Source organism: Caloenas nicobarica, chromosome 3 (genome assembly GCF_036013445.1).
Source record: "Caloenas nicobarica isolate bCalNic1 chromosome 3, bCalNic1.hap1, whole genome shotgun sequence".
Lineage (NCBI taxonomy): Eukaryota > Metazoa > Chordata > Aves > Columbiformes > Columbidae > Caloenas > Caloenas nicobarica.
The window spans coordinates 69,272,324-69,292,999 of NC_088247.1; the positions used below are offsets into that span (position 1 = coordinate 69,272,324).

At 43.2% G+C, this 20,676-nt stretch overlaps 1 protein-coding gene across 3 annotated transcripts in view; it reads right to left on the reverse strand.

Annotated features, from left to right (window-relative positions):
* The window catches only part of SASH1 (SAM and SH3 domain containing 1), a 215,238-nt gene that overhangs the window by 117,806 nt on the left and 76,756 nt on the right, over window positions 1–20,676 (reverse strand). For 2 of the 3 annotated variants that reach the window (XM_065630372.1, XM_065630371.1), the window contains exon 1: window positions 5,010–5,137. The exons of the other annotated variant lie outside the window; for it this stretch is intronic. In XM_065630372.1, the coding sequence (XP_065486444.1) occupies window positions 5,010–5,105 (96 nt within the window). In that variant the 5' untranslated portion in view covers window positions 5,106–5,137. Of the gene's footprint in view, window positions 1–5,009; window positions 5,138–20,676 lie in introns of those variants that run through there. 3 annotated transcript variants of the gene reach the window in all.

Consider the following 20,676-nt stretch of genomic DNA (forward strand, 5'->3'; position numbering starts at 1 on the left):
TCAAAGGTTATCTCTGTGAGCTGTCTTTCTTCATAAAGAGATTAGTGTTGTTAGGTGTAGCATTGCATGGAGATGAGAGGGAAAGGAGGTGCAACAGGTTGTTTAAAATATAAAATTCAATCCAATACCTAAACTGACAGTCATTTATTTATTTGAAAGCAAAATAAACTCCACAGTTTTGTAAAACAGAAAAAACCAATACCTGCTAGTTTGAAAAGTAGAGGCCAGGCCTTCTGGGTTTATCCTTACTGTTGCAGCTGGGATGTGCTTTAAAAAAAGCACTCCAAAGCAGAAGTTGAAACAAAAATGTTTTGGATCAGTATGTCCCAAAGGGCTTTTCCAGCTAATTGCACGGTGCCATGGATATTTTGCCAATGTGTCAATAAAAATCAGAAAAAAACCCAAGCACATCGCATTTTCAAAAGCACGTTCTACCTGGAGGGGCTACTTGGTTGCCTGCGCTTTTCCGTAGAGGCGTGTGGAGCACCAATGGATTCAGCTGGAGTGGCCTTTTGGTGCCAAGCAGACATCAGAGAAATGGAGTCACCCAAACAAGACACCAATAGAGCAACAGAGCAGAGAGAATTCTATGGGGGGTCATGACGAAGTAACAATGGTTGGAGGATGAGCAACCCTGGTCGAAATCTGCAGCTGCTGTGAGCTGCCACTGCTCCTTCTGGCAGTCCTCTGACTGCTTTTATCAGTCAGGGATCTACTTCCCTCATCTCTCCAGATATCCAGGCTCCCTGGCTTAATATAAAATTCCTCTTCTCAAAGTATGTTAACCAGTATGTAATTACACGTTATCACAGTAGCATTATCAGCTGGCATGCTTCTCTCTTTCGGTTTGTTTCTTTATTATTTTGATAAGAAATTCAAATAATCACTGAAACATGGAGAGCAAGATAGATTATATATGTAAATATTAGGGCTCCCAGTACAAACCCAAGTGAGCTTCACTGTCCTCAAAATACTCTGGTGGAAAGGCGCTGGTTTTCTCTTAGCATAACTACAAAATATCACAGAAAAACAAATTTTTTGTTTTTCAGCTCTTCTAACTGATTCAACATTTTGAAACAATAAACTAGCTATCACTTCGAAATAAAAATCTGGAAGACTTTAATTTCATTGCATCTCTTACAAATTCTTCTGTATCTTTTCCATTTTGGCCCTTGAAGACAAAAGCTTCTTACAAATGTATGTTTTCTTCAGTGAAATCCCTGCTCTACCAAAACTGATCAGTTTTGCCAGTGATTTCATTAATGTCAGGATGTGACCCAGATACCTGTTCCAGCTCTAGTGTGTGAGAAGGAAGAACATCCCATTAATAAGGAAAACACCAGAGTGTCTTCCCCATACTAAGGTAAATAACCCATATTCCAAAACAACACCTTTAAAAGAATAAAGTTCATGATTTTCACTTCATATTATGATTTGTTCTCAGATCCGATCAGATACAAACCTTGAGACTCTTAGCAACAAAAAGTTCACTATGACCACTATGCCAAAAAGATTATTTTTATGATGTTGAGTATTGAGGATGCAGAGAATTTCTATATTACTACTGGTGATTCACCTACTGCAATCTCTATAACCTTAATATGCTTCCACCATCCATTGTTGCTTTGAGACATTGCAAATTATAATTAACCACTACATTCCACCATGTGCTTGCTACAGACTAAGTAAAAGCTTTTAAGTAAAATTATGTTATCTAGTGAGCTACATTAACAGCATGAATAGCTCTGAGGTGCTTATACCACAGCTGCAACTATGGAATATTTCATTAGAATAAGCGCAAAAGGGAAACGTCACATTTACTTCAGCAAAATCCCAGTACAGCTGCAAGTACACTCAATGTTTGTCAAGTATAGAGAGAGTTATTATGTGACTTCAAAGTCCATAAAATATGCTGCTTACAAGCAGCACTTGAAAAGTATTTGCTTCCCCTCTAGACCTGGGATCTGCCATCACAGGCTCCTGCTATTAAGGTCCTATTGTAAGGAACCTAACTAAATATATACAAGCAATGAAACACATCCACCGAGAGGGGCTCAATTTGTATTTTAAGTAACCTCAGTACCAAATCTACCACGTGGGTTAACTTCTATGCCCTCTCCTCCTAAAGCTGCACCTAGAGGAGATACCATCACGGGCAGGACCATGCCCCTCAAGGTTTCCAGCAGGACCAGTGCAAGGAAGGCAACACCTTCCCCTCCTCCTCCCCACCGCAGTAACTCCTCAGTATGAGGAGGATAAAAATCAGGCATTTCGTCATTTCTTTTCAAAGAACAACTTTTTCACTGTAAGAACAGCAAAGTGGTGGAACAGGCTGCACGGAGAAGTTGTGCACTTTCTGTCCCTGGAGGTTTTCAAGACCCAACTGGATAAAGCCCCAAGCAACCTCACCTGGCCTCAGAGCTGTCCCTGCTTGAGGCCAGGCTGGATGCTGCCTGAGGTCCTTTCTAACCTGCATCATTTGACAACCATTCCTTAAGAATGCTATTTTCTCTCTCTCATTTGATCAACAAACTTTTGACGATCACCTTCTTTCTTCCTTTCATTCTAGTTTGTCACTCCCAAGACCCTGGCTCATCTCTCCTGCCTCTTCCCCCTTGCCAGCTTTCAAACTGCTGCAAGGCCAACCAAGCCAGCCTATCCCTGCATCAACCTCTTAGTTCATTAAGCTGCCTCCAGCAGATGACTCCAGTGCCTACCTCTGTGCTCTCTAAGCATTTTGGATCAAGTATTACTGTAAATCCCAGGAATGTGAGACCCATACTTTCACGTAATTGACAACATGAAAGAAGTAAGCTGGCTCTGCAGGCCACTGTCATGGCCTCATAGACCATGACCAACCATCTACAGGCTTCTGTACGAAAACGACTGGTTTACTGTTTGGTTTTTGCCGCAAAGGTTTGAAAAGGACAAAACTCTATGCACCAAAAAAATAAGCAGTGAAAAAAGGCACTATAGCTACCTCTTCCTTGCCATTAGACAAGGACAGAGCACTAAACAAGCTTATACTCAGTTCACATTAAGATGTATTTTGCAGCCACAAAGACTAGAAACTCTTTAAAAACCTTACATCTGAAGAAACCTGACAGGTCACAGTGAAAAGAGCTTTCATCTTCCCTCAGATATGTTATTATTTGAGACCCAGCACAAGGGTACTTTTCTTATTTGTAATTGTGTTGCAACACAAATCACTGCAGTAAGGAAAGATAATAGTGCTGGGTGATGTTCGCAACCGATATAAACCAGCAACTTCACAGTTACGATTCCTTCCTGTAAAGCAGATCAATTCAAAGACAAATGACTTTAGTTTAGTTTTACTAGAAGACAAATAATAATTAAAGAGCTCTGTCTTCCCAGGAAGGAAACTAGCCTGTGCAGACAGAAGAAACCTATTAGTTGTGTGAGAATCAGATCTTTTTCTGCACTGAGCTCCAGAATGCTAGGCTGTTGGTTTGGCCTCTTCCAACACTCCTTCCCAGGCATCCAATAGCACTTCGCTCTTACTAAATGCAGTACTGAAACCTGCCAGAAAAAGAGAGAAAGAAACTGTTCATAAAGTACCAACTGTGTGCTCCCTACAAACTGGCAAAACTGACTCTGCTTGCATTCTTAGATTAAAATCATTAACGGTGAATGAGGGTACGCAGCTGGGTGCTATTAAACTGCGTGTCATGTCAATGGAGAATTTCTATGAGGAAAAGGAACGAGGCAGGTTTTTGAATCTTACTCTGAATATTAACAACAAAGTCCATGCAAAGAAAAAAATATGAAGCATAAAATGCTAATTAAATTCTCTGTTCAATTCTATAACACTTCTGAATTAGATCCTACAGGTTTACTGTTCATTATGTTTCACAGCAGTTTTCCATAAGGTATTTCTCATAATATTCTTTAACGTCTGTTGGTTAAATGTTAATAACAAAAATTAATATGCATCAAGCCTATTCATTTGCTTTTAAAACTAATAAACAGGCACTCCACTGCTGATTACCACATTCCTGTATCACTGGAAAACTGCCAGCTCCAGTACATATATAACATTAGTATTTGTTTTTTGCTGAGTGGCAGTCCTCTGTGGTAATTACCATCTTGCACCTAAAGTAAATATTATTCTCTTGCTGCAAGTAGAAATAACGAATTGACTCTTCCTGTACTTTTACTGTTTGCCATCCAGTCCATCCTGTTGGTAGGCTACGCGCCCACTAAATATAATTCCCTGAGCCCTCGTTACTGGAGCCATCGCTTTTGTTTGTAACCAGTGAATTACGAGGATTAGTCCCTCCTCAGGAGATCATCAGCGCAGAAACTCCACGGGCCGTAACCGAGCAACTCCTGCCCCAAAAAAACTATCGGGAAATACGAGCTCCAAAGCCGGCACCCGGGAGCGCCCCCGGGCAGCGCTGCGGGACGGGGCCCCCGGGACCCCCCGGAGCGGCAGCGCCCCCCACGCGCCGGGCTTCACCCCGAACACGTGCGCGGAATGTAAAGGCGGCAACAAACCAGCCTTTCGCCCAAATTTAACCGAATCCGCGGGCACGCCGGAGCGACGGGAAACAATGCGCCCATTGATCAGCATAAACAAGCGCTCCTGGGTGTGTAAACAGATGCGGGGTCCGGTCTGCGCCGGTAAACAACCCCCAGCCGTGCTCGGCGCGGTGATGTCGCCTCTCCTACGGTGACAGCCGAGAAAACTTTAAAGAGCGTCTACTCCAAAACTGTGCTTAAAGCAGCCATTGACGCAACACTTGGTTTTGCCCACGGAAAAAGTGCTTCTGGGATGTACAAGCCTGCGCGGCGAGGACACACTCCAACTCGGGCAAACTCCGCAGCAGGTGTCGGGGACACCCGGCGTCCCGGAGAGGGCTCCGGCGCCCGCGGCCCCCCGAACGGGGAAGCAGCGCTGGGGAGCGGCGCTCCGCAGCCCGCCCCGTCCCACGGCTGGCTCCCCGCGAGCCCGCTGCCGCCCCGCACCCCGTCCCGGCCGCACTCACCAGGATGCCCATCACGTCGGCCCACAGCTGGGCGAACGCCTCCGATGTGCCGCTCTCCGCCGGGGCGGCGGGGCCGCCCGCCCGCTCCCCTTCCATGCCCTGGCCCGGCCGCCGGATCAGCGCCGGCTCCCCGCCGCCACCGGCCCGCCCCGCCCCGCCATGCCTCCCCCGCCCCGCTCCCGGCCCGCCCCGGGACACCGCGGGCCGGCCCCGCCGCTGCCGCCCCTCAAACTTTCGGCCGGGGACAGGGCGGCCGGCAGCGCGGCGGTGCCACTGCGGCGCGGCGGGGGCGCCCACCCGGCGACGGCGAAGCCCCTCCTCCTCTTCCTCCAGCCGCCGAGCGGCCCCGCGCCCCCCCCACGCCTCCCCGTGGGCTCGGCCGCCGCACGTGGCCGCCCCGGGGCGGCAACAAAGGGCCCCAGCGCCGCCCCGGCGGGTCCCCTCGCCCCAAAAGCGGAGGGCTGCGGCTGGGCCCGGCCCGGCCCGGCGGGGGACGTGCGGTCGCCGGGGCAGGGCTGGCTGCTGAGCGGGCTCCCCCTGTCCCGTCGCCTCACCTGGCTGCCAGGAGCTCCAGCGGCAAAGTCAACAGGGTTTCTCAACACCACGGATAGACGGGCTGGGAAGCGGTGCCAGCCGCTCTCCTTAGAGGGCCGGCCAGCGGAGAGACGCCCAGTTAATTCAGACTTCTAGTTTAAGTACCGGGATCGCACCGTTCTCCTGAGGAGAGGAGCGACCCGTCACGGATCGCACCGTGAAAGTCAAAGCTGTCCTTGGGGAGGGACTGTGGAGACGCTGCCTCCATCTATGCCTCCTGCTTCCTATTGCTCCTCTCAATTATAATGAAATTAAATAATCACTAGTTACTGACACTAGTAAGCATGCTCCTGCATCCTTCGTAGGAAACAGCTGAGTGCCTGTGCACACACACGAGCACACTTGTTGAGGAAGGTATGTGAAATAACGGTGCCCAAACCTCATCACGCATGGGATGAAAAGAGCCAGAGAGGTTGGGGGAGCCTGGGCAGGAAGGTGACCAAACACCTGCCCACCACCTCACACCTTGCTCCCGGCTTCTGCTGGGATGAGCAGCAAGAAATCCTTAGTCTTAGTGCTCATCCTTAAGCTTTGAAATGGTTAGATGCACCCTGAAAAGCTACTGTTTCAGGCCGTTGCTTATTGGAAGCACCTGTCTGTATTTAATGGCTGAACAGCTGTCATGCCCTGGCCGAGCATTTTAAGAGCTCACATCTTTGAGCAGTTAGTAGCTTCTCCAGCATCCCACTGGTTGCCAGGCTGGATGTTATGTGCTCTGCACCACCCAAACAACCCAGGGCCTGCTCTGGTACACGCACTTCCCCCAGGCTCCCTGTTCAGCCTTGGGGTCTCCTGGCACTGGGCTCCCCCAAGCCCCACGGCTGGCCCCACAGCTGACAAAGCTCACACTAACTGCGCAGCACTGGTGGCCCGGGAGGACTAGAGCAACAAATGACACCATTTGCTAACAGGGCTAAAAATAGTTTCTGGAGAAAGCATAAAGCAGAAGCGGGGTGACTACATGTTCCTCGTCTTCTCTCCGCATTCCCAGTGATACTCTTTTTTTCTGTCCTCAAAGCTAAGATGGCTTATTTAACTTCTTAGGCTAGCACCAGAGAGAAAAGCTGATCAAAATACTTCTTATCTCAGCAAGTGGTACACAAAGAACAGAGCAAAATTTGTCAAAGTGTCGTGTTGTTCCAGCTATTGCTCTACTGGTGAACGTCACACACAGAACAGACAAAAGGAGGTGTGGGGCACAGGTAGAAAAACTAAGAGAATTGTGCTGAAAGTGGTAAGAAAACCCTGATGATGTAGAAGTATGCATTTTTCTTGACCACTCTTTAGGATGCACATGTAGGATACATGCTATGTAATCCATAATGTTATTGATGAGTAATGAGAAATAATGAAAGGCCCAAACCCGATACTAAGTCTCTACTAATTGACCTTTAAATTGTATGCAAGTATAAGCCTATGAAGTATGAGGATGAAGGTATGTCAGTGCAGTCTCTCTGTACTCTGAGATGGCTTGCATAACTCAAAACTGGTTTAATTAGTCAGGGGTAATTTACTAAGTGACCCTCTGAAATCCATGTTGAACCATTTACAATAATAATGTCAACCTACTTTCAAAATATCTGAACAAGGCACACTGTCGATCTCAGGATTTAAATATACTGGGCTCCTCTTGTACATACTGGTTTATGCACATTGTCTTTTTTGTATTTTGGATGCATATTAAAAACCAACCAACCAACCAACCAGCACAACAAACAAACAACTCTGCAGCAAAACATCTCAAACCCCCTCACTCTTCTGACTCAGGCTGCAATAGATTAAGATCAAAGAGGTGCAAGGGGCAGCACTCCCACTTGCATTGCCCCTCCCTGCAATGGAGGTCGTTGTTCCTGTGCATTGAAGACTACATCACTTACAGAAGCAGGTCCTGAACATCTGCACTTTTCAGCATTGCAGTACAGGTAACAGAAACTAAATTATAGATTGTGGTGGTCCAAGAGCTACTTCCTGAGCCGTGATGTCATCCCTTTTGTGGAGGCAGCAGCTTTCATCAGAGGAGCAGGATGCGTGGCTGCTGCAGTCTTCCCCTCAGCCAGTTGACTGTAATTTATCTGAGACACAGAGCCTTTGATTTTAAAGGAGGGAAACAAGGAAAAAAAAAGATCTTGCAAAACCACTTGACTCCAGGAAGCAGTTGCTTTAAGAAACAAATTGACATAAGAGAATCACAACAAATCCATGGCAGTTTACGATAGCTACCATCTTCTGTGGTCTTGCAATTATATTATCTACTGATCTTCAGACATTAATAAGGTGCTATTTTCCCAAGATACTCAATGACTACGACATGCTAAAATATTCCCTGCTATTCTTCACTCAGGTAGACCCCCCTCCTTCTAGGTATCACAGGGTTCCCCTATGTTAATGATGCCAATGTCCTGCAGTAATAAATCCCAGGGCATTTTACAAAAAAAAAAAAAAAAAAAAAAAAAAAAAAAAGCTGCAACAAGAGTATTAGAGTTTTAGAACAAGAAGAAACTCAGATCTTACATGGGTTTTGAAGCCCAGCTATGATTGCAGTTTCTGTTATAACTGCTACTACAAAATTACAAATTAATTGCAATTTAGCATGTCAGAATACAGGTTTTGTTTGCATTTTTATCTGTAGTTTTGTAGATGAAAACTCAAGCATCCACAAAAGACCGTGTTCTGGAAGCAATTGTATGGGACCTGTGTATGCTATTGGGAACAAATAAATCTGATCAACTTTCTGATGTTTTTTGGACATCTCGTAGGAGCTCTGATGAGGTGCTTAACATTTGGAAATCTTGGAAAATGGTCTCCATGCATCTACAGGGCAGCACTAGGCAGTGGAGCAGTGACCTTGATAGAGTTCCTCAGCATGTCACACACGTGGTACATGGGCTCATGTTTGTTCTCACATGCTCTCCAGTGCATCTGGATGAAAAGTTCCTCTGCAGAGCAACTGTGAAGCTCCCTGTGAAGATGTAAAAGATCAACATGTTTGCCGTGAATGCAGTTTCGCCCAGTTATGGCAGATGTACTGGGCATGTGAGTGTATCCTCCTATCAACACCATCAGCTACATGTGGGCAAGCAGTTAATAAGAGCCTCCCACATCTACACACAGGGCAGGATTAACCAAGTTGGAGAGCACCCTTCTGTATTCAAGAGAGACAGAACTTCTTCTAGAGGAATACTCAGAGCAGGATCCTAGCTCCAGATTAAGATGGCCATAGAGAAGCTCATCTTCCACCTTTCTTTACTGAAGGTTTAGGGAGGTCACCTTCACTGGGTGAAAATCTTTCTCTGTGAATACTTCTTCACAAGCACAAACTCAAATGTAACCTCTGAGTCATTAAGACAAGAGATGACAATCTTTCTGTCCCAAAGTAGTGTGTATCATCTTGCCACAGTGTCACACAAAAGTGACACAATGGCTTCAACAAAGCATTCAATAGTGGAAAACTGAAACATGAATCAAAACAAACTGGAAAAGCCAAAGTGTACCATCAGAATCAAACTATCACTTCTGGCAATCATGTAAAAGGCATTTAATCCAAGCAGTCTATATCACAAACAACGCTGAGCACTTTGATATCAATTTTAAACTACATGAAAATGGCCAGGAGAGACCAAGTTGCCTTGGAAAGTGAATCATGTCCCACAGTGTAATGGACACCAAGACTTCATGGGTTCCTGACAGATGACCTGAGGGAAACGCCTTCCTTCTCAGAGGCCTAGCAATTAACTCTGCGTGCATTAACAAAACGCATGAGGTTTCTCAACATCACTAACAACACCTTCCCCAGTACATCAAGTCTAAGTCAGAATATCAAAGCTTCAGAGAAATAAATAAGCAAGCCATTGTATGCACAGAGGGTGCAGGGGAAAGGAGAAATAAAAATTCCAGCTAGCCCCTACAGGTGACCTACAAAGGCCCTAAAACTCTTAAGACAAGCAAATTACAATGCAACACATTTTTAGCAGTGATTGTATCTCCTTTCAGATCTCTCCACCTTCCCTCTTGGTGGAAGTCAACAAATTGAAACATGCAGAGTTTACCATCACAGCCTTTGAATGCAACTGCAAACTTTACTGATTGCAGACTCCATCCCATCAACTTACCAGAATCCATCTTGAAAAATTTTATATCATTGTCCTCACTACATTTTTTGGAAAGTCCTCCTAAAATATCATGTCTTTTAATTGTCATCTGTTAATCATTTTTCTAAGTATTTTCCGTAATAATTATATGAGTATGATTATAATTTCTGGTAGTGGAGTCCCTTGGAGTGGAGTTCTCTGCCTCACCCTTATCAGCCGAAGGAGCTGGCAGCTGCTCTCCAGGAGAACACGGAGGTGCTAGAGGCTGCTCCGGAAAGCCCCTAGCATGGGGCAGGATGGGGACCCATACACCCAACCTATCGGCTGTTCTGTGCAACAGGCTGTCGCTCTCTCTCAGGCACTCTTGGTACGTACAGGCATAAATTGTGAGAGGGCTAGATCCATCATGTGCGTTTGCACATCAGAGTCATTTGTTCCTGAAATGATCATATGTCAGCACATTCGGCCAGTTAGATAACTGCAGAAAATATTCCTGATTTTTAAAGTGGTGCAAATAATATTTATCTAGTGGCTTTTAAACAGCCACTATTTAGACCAGACCATATATTCTTTGCCGTACACTCAGAAATCATTATTTATTCTGTTAGAGGCTTAGCTGTCAGCTCCCAGTCTTATTGCCAGCCCCTTGACTACAGAGTATCACATCTCAGCGAGAGCGGTACACTAATATGCCCAACACGAACCAGATGGAATTAAGTCTGTTTAATTCTATCAGTAGAAATCAGTTATGAACAAGGAATTGCTTTGTTCTGATAAAAGTCTGAACTCTCCACATTACACCCAGTCCATCATTCCCCTAGATATCAGTACCCTACTATATTAAAAAAATAAGAAGGAGGCAGAGGCCCAGAAAAATCACTCCAGTAGTCTTTATACTTCAGGCTATCACCATGCTCAGTAGACACACAAATACTGCTAAGCTTGGCAGGCGTCAGTTAAAATGTGGTGGCTGTGACTTTGCATGACAAAACATATAAGGAAAGGAAATCTAAACAGCACACAGCGAGTATCACAGCCCTTCTGGAAGGATACCTTTTGACTCATAAGGAGAAAGGAAAGGTCTGTATCCTCCCTTCCTGCCTGCATATGTGCTCCACAAAGGCCTCTCCTATCCTGCCCAGTTTCCCTCCCCACTGTGAAGCCCAGCACCCTGTGTCCTAACTGGGAGGCAGCAGCACCAGCTCAGCCAGCAGCGGGGCTCCAGGAGCTGGAGTGTGACCAGCAAGGAGCACCCATCCCTGGGGACAGCACAGCCATGAACCTCCTTAGGTGCACGGCACTCCACTCCAAACCTGCCCATGGATCAGGACTCCCATCTGCCTCCGACAATGTCAGGCACTGTCTGGACAACTTCCAAAATATACTAAGACTCTTGTTCCTTTGTGTTATTCACTTCTGCCTTCTCTACTCAACCTCAGCATTCCCCCTTCTCTAGCTGCATGGGAAAGCCAGCTTTAAGCTTTGTTATTGCCTGTCAACATTTAAATAGTTAGCATTCGTTTTCTGTTAGTTTTCTGCAGCACTTTTTACAGAATGTTTTATAAACCTTAATTATTTTTTCAGACAGGACTTCAGCATCCTTTGGGATGTCTGGAGGTAGTCTTTACACTGTTGGTCACAGGAACTTGCTCAACTTCTTACATTGTTTTCATAAGCATCTGCTAGAAAGGATGGATACAAATCTTTTTTGTAAGAGGCTTATCAAATCCACAGAGACTGAACTATGTAGCTCAGTGTACTTTGGCTGCTCTTATCCCAAATAATTTTAGAAGTGAGGAAGTGGAAAAGGAGGAAAGTGTGCCTGAAAACTGGGAAGAGGACTTTGGTTTCTCCCTTTTCCAAACACAGTGTCCTTTGATTCCTTTGTTGAAGCTGTTAGTAAATTACTAATGAAAAGAAGTCTGATGATCTCATCCCAAAGCACATCGTAAAACCAGCCAAGAATAAGGTACAATTTCGTAGCGTGCGATAGCTGTATATTTCAGAGATGCTCAGTGCTGATGTAAATATCATGCCAAGTTGGCTGTAACAAGGTGGGAGGAGAACCGGAGAGACGGCCAGCTTCACACAGTGGCAGTTTTATTATTACTCACTTCATGATCAACTCACATTTTTAAAATAAGAATGGGTACACCTCAGAGAAGATGTTCATTGCATCTCCCTTTGAAAGGGGAAATATCTTTCCTAAAAGTAATACTTTCTGGAAAACAAACCCAAGAGCTTTCATTAAATGTATCTTTGCAAAAGCAGCCAATTATGCCAATTACGAATGCAAATATAGATCTTAAAAAAAAAAAAGTTATCTGCTTGTTATCAATGGAGAGAAAAAAAATTACAGAGCTACCCTTGGCAAAATATTACAGCAAAGTACATGTGACGTAAACATGCCAATGACAGAGACTTGCAAGAAAATGGAAGAGCTGCTTAGCTTCTCTTCCAGAACAGACACTTCCACCCAAAAGTCACCTCCTCCACACTTCACCTAACACCCACTCCCCAATTTATCAATTAAATATTGTCCCAAAACAGAACACAAATTATTTCCTCAACTCTTTCTTTAAAAGCTAATACACCACCCGTCTGAACAAGCAGGAAACAGACCTTACCAAAGCCTGACTTTCAGTCCCACAAGAATTCAGTACTGAACTCAGACTTTCCACTTTTTAAGTCTGTGTCCCAGGTCACTCAGATACATTATTAGTGAAGGAGTGCATGGGCCTACTTAATGCAGAAGCAAACCAAGTGAAGAAACCTGCCTGATGATCTCAGCTAGCCATAGGTGAAGATAATAGACCAAATGTGATTATTAGATGTTGCTTGCCGATGATGTCAGCCTAGGGTCAATTCTCCCTAATGCTGCCACTAAGAAGAAAGTACTTGCTTTGACCTCTTTTTTCAGATGCTACATCACCAGAGCTTCTCCTCTTGCCTCCACCTCTGGAAATAGCTCTTATCAGAGGGCTCAGATGGATGCAGAGCACCAAATTTGGGGGGTGGTTAGTTGGTCGAGAGAGATTCTCCTTCCCCTCTACTCTGCCCTGGTGAGACCTCATCTGGAATATTGTGTCCAGTTCTGGGCCCCTCAGTTCAAGAAGGACAGGGAACTGCTGGAGAGAGTCCAGCGCAGGGCCACAAAGATGATGAAGGGAGTGGAGCATCTCCCTTATGAGGAAAGGCTGAGGGAGCTGGGTCTCTTTAGCTTGGAGGAGACTGAGGGGTGACCTCATTAATGTTTATAAATATAGAAAGGGTGAGTGTCACGAGGATGGAGCCAGGCTCTTCTCGGTGACAACCAACAGTAGGACAAGGGGTAATGGGTTCAAGCTGGAACACAAGAGGTTCCACTTAAATTTGAGAAGAAACTTCTTCTCAGTGAGGGTGACGGAACACTGGAACATGCTGCCCAGGGAGGTTGTGGATTCTTCTCTGGAGACATTCAAAACCCGCCTGGACGCCTTCCTGTGTAACCTCACCTAGGTGTTCCTGCCCTGGCAGGGGGATTGGACTAGATGATCTTTCAAGGTCCCTTCCAATCCCTAACATTCTGTGATTCTGTGATTCTGTGAAATTTTCTCTCACTTTCCAAACTGTTGCCCTTCCTTTCCTTTTAAATGCTTTGTGTCCATTCCCCAGAGTACCGGATCAGACCAAAACATGGGTGTCCTCTCCCTCTCAGAGTTGTGCCCCTGGTTTAGTTGATCTGTGCACCATTCAGCAAGCCCAGACATGTACATTAAGAGATAGTTTATGGAAAAACAAACAACAGTTGACTAGCAAGCAGTAGGCAAGCAGTTGTGTTACATGTGGTGTTGCAATTTCTGTTGTAATAGTAAGTGTTCCAAACTATCATATGTAAGGAACCTGAAAATTACACTTTCATTTAAATATAATGGAATTTTTAAAGTAAGACTTTTAGAGTGCTTCAGATTGAATTGTCTGAGTCATCGAGGTGCACTTAGGTCAGATTTTCATACTTTTATTGGAAAGTAAAAGCCAGAATTTACATTTCCATTATTAAAAAAACCCCCAGCAAATTGAGGTTTTTACATCACTTGGCTCCAGGTGGTAAGATGTTAAAAAAATCATCAAGCTAGTGATGAAATCAGGAGCATTCACAACACACTGACAATGTAGTCAAGATGATAAGTATTCATTTTGGCTGTGGCTGTAAACACAGGCATGAGCTTGATTCACAGAGCCTGTGCTCTTCTGGAGAAGCTTTGCTCTTCACTACCTTGCAAGCTGCACAATCATTCATGGCTTGCTCTCTCTCAAACCAGGGTTTCCAGTTGCCACAGAAAAATATATTAAAGCCTGCTCTACACTCACTGACAAGAGTTAACAAGGAAGTGGAGAATCATATCTGATCTCTATGTTTTGTTTTCCCTATATTGCTAATGACATGTTTCACTTCATAAAACTTCATTAAGTAACAGAGAAAGGAGAGAAACATCTCTCCACAGCCAGGCACACCCGAAGCCCTGGAACTGTGCGTTTCACATCCATAAATTCATTGAAGGTGCACAAGACACTTATTACTGCTGTAACACAACCAGGAGAGAGAGTGATTCCAAAGAGCAGCTGCTTCCAGTCAGGGCAACTCAGCTGGAAAGCAGAGGTGCCTGTCAAACTAATTAAAGTGAGGAGATGCTGTCTAGCTGAAACACCAGCTTTTAATCACTGGCCAACCCACTCCCAAAATGTAATTAAAAAAAAAAAAAAAAGTTGAGCAAGAGAGACAAGAGAAAACAGGCTTAAGCACTGCTGAAAACATACCTCCAAGGTATTCTCTCAATAAATATTTTGGGAAGTTTGTGAACAGAAGGATTATTGTGACACCGGTGGTGTGAGTGGGAGGAATTCACCCTCCACAACTCAACCAGCTGTACTGATGATGATACAACATGAGCTAACTGTCTTGGGTCCGTGCTGAAGAAGTTTTACAAGGAAGTCATTTTGTTTAAGTGTATGTAGGGTAGGCTGGTATCTCTGGTTCTCAGAAAAATGAATCTTCATTTGCAAGGATTCAATAATTAGGCAATTCTGTTTGAAGATGGCCAATATGTTTCTGCAGTACAATGTGTATCCTGTATCAACATATGCCTAATATAAAGTAATCGAGATTTGGGTTTTTGAAAGTTACTAATACACTTGATCCCAGAAGTGCATGACATGTTGCTCTTGACTTTTGTGGGAAGATGTGATTTATGAGAATAAATTTAAACAAACAACTGTTGCTTGGCTAGATGAAGGTCAAAGGGACTGGAAGGGATGCAGTGATTATCTGAAAGCACGAAGGGTGTGTAAACACCAAGGGGAAAGTCAGATTGCTGAAGAAAGCTCAAGAGGGTGTAACTCGGGGCAACGAGATAAATGTATGTGTTTTTAAGCTCTGAAATATTGGCTCCTAAAATGATGACATTATTTGTGTGTACAAAATAAGCTCTGGTCATTTCAGAAGTCATTGCTATTTGTCACTGAGGACAAAATATGTGAAAGTGGACTAAAAGGAATGAAATAAATTTGCTATATTGGTGAGGCGAATATGCAAAATAGCACCACTAACCCTGGACTTTAGGATAAGCCAGGTGACCTTCTGGAGTCACTTTATATTATCTGCCATCTCCACCACTGAGGAGGCAGCAGCAGGGGTGGTGAGCCCATAAGGCTCTGGGCTAGGTACAATCTATGACTTAATTTCACATGGCTTGCAGCTACATTAATTATTTTAGGTGTTTTTAATGGATGATTCTAAGGAGTACGCTACCTGGGCAATTGCCTAAGAAGTCTGAAAAGTCTATGTGGCTCTTACATTCCCCATAGTTGTTGAACATGTCTTAGCTAATCTTGATTACATATGTGGCATTCAGGGAATACATATGAATGTGGTAAGATGCCAGCAAGGTATTGGGCCTTGTTTAGATGATTTTTGTTACTCTCCAGCTTTCATTTTTATAGACAGAATTTTAAAACTCCTGGAGATAAAAATAATAATTATATTTATTTATTATACTAATGTATGTAAACTGCATGAGCAGACAGAACTAAGACTGCATTTTGACTTGTCAAAGAGGCAAATTCCTTGCCTCCTTAAATAAAGCAAATAAATCCAAATGTCATGGTATCTTTTTATCTCCTAGCATTTTCCAGTATAAGAGACATGGACTCTTTTGTTAGAAAGGAAATAGAGTTTTTCTCTTGGGTTGTTACTCAAAACAGCTTTCAGTGTATCAAATATGATTTTAACTTCTATTGCCTGTACTTGTCCAGCTATTGTTCATATTTGTCTGCAACCAGAAAGGAATTCAAGGGACTTAGTTATTCACAGCACCCCTAAACACACAACTTTATCCTGATCTCTGGCAAGTTCGTATGCATCCAAAGACTTTGGAAAGGGAGAAACTGTTTTAAAATACTTTATCACCTATTATTAAAAAAAAAAAAAAAAAGGTGTATATAGGTAGCAAAAGTTAGGTAGCTGAATTGTTTTTATATGGATGTATAAGAAATGACTGTAGCAGGCTCCACATGACAGAGGATTCATATCAGCGTCAAAGGGCTAAACAGTGTTAGAGGCTACTTAAGGGTACGTGGTGGTTTCAAATAAGCTTAATCTGTTCACATTCATCTGAGAATGCCCAGGCTTGACTTTAAGATACAAAGATTTTGGCAATGATAACAACAGCTGCCTCCATCTCTTGTTCTCACTCCTGTTCCACAGTAATTATAAATGAGGACTCATGAAGAGGAGAGTTCAAGAAGACTAAGGGAGGGCAAGCACGGGGCTGGAAAAATACACGGACAAGTTATGTAGCATTTCTTTTTCCATCCTATTCTCCTGTAAGAGTTTAAAACAGCCAAATGGATTCGTCAAGAATTAATTGTGTCAAATCAATCTAATTTCCTTTCTTGGAGGATAATTGGCACTGGATAAGCAATAGCTGCAGATGGAAGACATATTGAATTTACTAAGGTTTCTATAATACCTTATTCAACACAGTCAGCTGATAACCATTATAAATAAAATGGCACACAACTAGTTGAAAGAACACTTTCAGAAACATTAGTTTTCAGTGGTTGCCAGCCAAAGAGAAAGAATATATTGAGTGGGGTTTTGTAGGGGTCTGTTCTTCAATATTTTAATTAACAGCTTGTCTGGTAGAATAGAGAATAGGCTCGCTAAATTTACAGATGACAAGGAACTTGAAAATAACTACTGAACATGAATCAAACAAGCAATCTTGTTGCAGAGCAGCAAGTTTCATGGTAGGACATACCTAGTGCAGCCAGTAGGATACACAACCACATGCAGAACGAGTAGCAATCTATACTCTGCACACCAAGCCCCAGCCCTCAGCTTGGAGTACAGACAGACATGAACTAATGGGAGAAAACGTAGAGGACAACTACACAAATGAGGTGTTTATGAGCAGAGATTGAAAGGACGAGGACGCTTTATCCGAGACAAAAGATTGCCAGAGAATGGGATAATAATTTTCAAATACGTAAAAGCTTTGCTTCACTAAGAAGAATAAACTTCTGTGTCTATTTGGGATAGGGCAAGAATGAACAGGTTTAATTACAGCAGGGGTGATATTAAACACTAGAAAAAGCTTTCTAACTTCAAGGTTTGTAAAAGTGGTGGAATTGATTGCCTGGGGTCAGTGTGAAGCCTTCATCACTGTCTAACCTGTTCTTGAGAGCCTCCCAACATCCCATTATTTTGTTACAACTGATTCTGCTCTGGGGCTTAGAGTTGGCTAAATAACCTCCTAAGACTCTTCCCAGTTTGTTTGTTTGTGGTTTGTTGTTGTTGTTTTGGTTTTGGTTTGGTTTTGTGTTTTTTTGTTTTTTGTTTTTTTGGGGTTTTTTTTGTGTGTATGTGTGTGTTTGTGTGTGTGTGTGTGTGTGTTGGTTTTTTTAATTCTTTAAAACCAGACTTTGAAAGCCCTACATACAGCAGCCAGCATTTATTCAAAAAGATATCTGAATGACATTCATGAAAAAAGGCCAACATACAATGCTACAAGTTCAAATTAGAGCCTACAGTTATCAAGGATACCACAAAAGGATTGAAATGCTTTCCATGCCAGTGCCACAGAAACAACCACTGACACCTGGAGAACTGGAGAAATTTCATCCAGGTTATTTGTAAATCTTGTGATTTTGATAGTGACCTGAAGATCTATCCCAGAGTTTGCTACCACCTGGTCTGCTTTTAATATTAACATTTGCACGGGATGTCTGAGTGGCTGTGGCAGCATGTAACTGATCTGGCTGAGGATGACAGTTGCCAAAGAGACAGGCTGCTGCACAAGGAAGCCAAGAATCCCAAACTCAATACCCTTCATAAGAATAATCCTAAACATTACAGCTGTTCAAGGGCAAGAGATTTGTTAGTTCATTTATACTCTTACTGAAATGCATTAAATATTTGTTTGGGTATTCCTCCCCTCTTGGTCAAATCCAATGACAATCACTATAAAATGCAGTCTAGCTGCCTTTCCAGAAGTGAAAACATCACCTGGTTTCTTCAAAGAAGCAATTCCTGGGGAAGCATATGTGTCTATTGGGATTTAAATGCTGGAAGCACATTGCAAATGGGGTTTCCTTGTGTAAACCAGATCTGCAAAGGAGTGTACAACCTTTAGCCGAAGCTACACTCAGAACAGTTATTCTGTGTTTTTTATATGAGACATAAGTATGTGCAGGAACTAAGCATGAGGGTGGCATGCCAAGATTTGCAGAAATTATTGGGACAGAAATGTTCTTCTCTGTGACCTTCACAGGCACCAGCCTTTTGGAAATCAAACCCTCACCGTGCATTTGCAAAATCCCTCCTTTGGGAGCCTTAGAGGATGAGGAGACAGGGAGACACATGTGCATTCACACATCTCCAGAAACAACATTTCACAGACCACTCCATGTATTCTACACATATTCAATTACATATGTCATTATGTGATTGCATAGACAGACAACGCTGCTATTTACGTTAAAATATATGCTCACAATAGCATCTATCGCTGCACATATGCATATTACAATGTATGGTAGCCAAGTCAACAGCAAGTGATCAACCAGCCAAAACGGCAAATACATCAGGAAGAAAACATTTCCCTGGGTTATGAATTCTCAACAGGCTTCACAGGCCAGTTAGCAAGTTATCACTCTCACTCTTCACCTGGCAGTAAGTGAGTTAAGCAAGTTGCTGATGAGGAAAAAGTGCTCTCCAAGACTCCACAGCCCACACTTTCCGAGGCAGGATGCACGGAGAGAGTTAGTAAGGCTCTGTCAATTAGATACAACAGTAAAATGGCATCCCATCTGCTCTGCAAATGTCAAAGAGCTTCATAGCACCTGTCTGGGGGGGAAAAAAAATGAGCAAGAGTTTGCCACAGGTTTGGCTATTCCTGTGAAACAAAGGACTCTTTGTACTCATGCTTTCCACAGCAGAAGTCCTTTGGAAAAGTTTGGAATATTTTTTGCAGTAGTATTTTATATCAGGAGATGAAAAAAGAAAACATACAAACAGATACAAACAGATACATAACCTGTTTCACACTAAATGTCTTGCCAGGGAAATCAGAGTGAGTTTTGTTGTAACTTTCAAGGTGCAGTAACTGTAACTAAAGTCTCCACGGGTAGGAAAACACTCCCTTCCCTCAAATACAAAGGTTGAAAGAGGAATGAAGTCGGCAAGATACACTTTAAGTATCTCATTTCCCTGCCAGAAGGGTCTAAACTCATTTCTAGTTAATTCCAAGTTTGCGCGTTGCAAAAGGTACAATGCCAATTGTAAATCTCCCACTTACTTCTCCTGGAACAAGAGCAGTTTCTGGAAAGGTCAACACGGCAGCAAGAAGTTTCCTTCCTCCCTCAAAATCCCAGCAGATTCCCCCTGTTGCTTTTAACAGAGACAAGGTCTCCCTTGAAATCCCAGCGCTCTCTTCCCGCAGCCTCTCTGCAACAGCCATTTACACTTGATTTAAAATGTCTGAAAACTAATCCAATTTGCACAAAACTCAGAAAATGAGTGTTGACACGGATATAAAGTAATCAGTGTAGCTTCTGAAAAGAGAATTTTTTTCTCCTTGATATGACTATCTTCTGTGTTAAAAACCAAACTTGATCAAAGATCAATCAGCACTTTTGCTTTATCACAGCCGACAATTACCTTGGCAGCTGTGGAAGGGAACTCCCTCTTTCCTAAGCAAATGGCTCTTGCTGCCCAAACTGCAACACTGCCAGCCAGCCACAGTTCGAGACATTCTCATTTTTGCAGTCATAATGAGTGAAAATGTTACCAAAGTTAGAGTTATCAAAGTCAGAAGAATATCTGAAGTAAAATGGGAGCTTTTGTCTACACATAAAGTGCTGGAAAGCCTCAAAATAAATAATGCAAGAATAAATTCAGGACCAAGAAATGACAAGTAGTGGGATCATAAGGAAAATTTTCCTGACTAGTGTTTGCCCAGATGGATCTTCTATGCTGTTCCAGTTTATGAACATTTTGTTACTTCTTCAAATATTATTTAGCATTTAGCATGTATTCAGTGTTTATTACAGAACCATCTGGACACCTCCTCTAAAGAACAAGATCTTTCTTACTGTACTGAATACTGCATATAGGTTAAGGGAATTTTCACTCTACATCTCAGTCAGAAATAGTGGGTGAAGACACACAACAATGAAGTTATTTGCGCTGGGAAAGACAGCAAAGAAGTAGCAAAGCCAAAAGGGAAATTAGGGTCTTCTGAGTTGCAGTCCAGGGCGCTGCTGACTGGGCCACACCAGACTCCTGCTGTCGATAATCATGTACCAGTCCAGGCTGCACATCACATGCCCCATGACTCTGAGAAAGCAAAGATATCTTAGGAAATGATCTGTTTTGCTGAACACCTTTTACACAATGAAGCATAACAGAAATAAACCTGTTAAAAACATTACAGCAACAACCACAC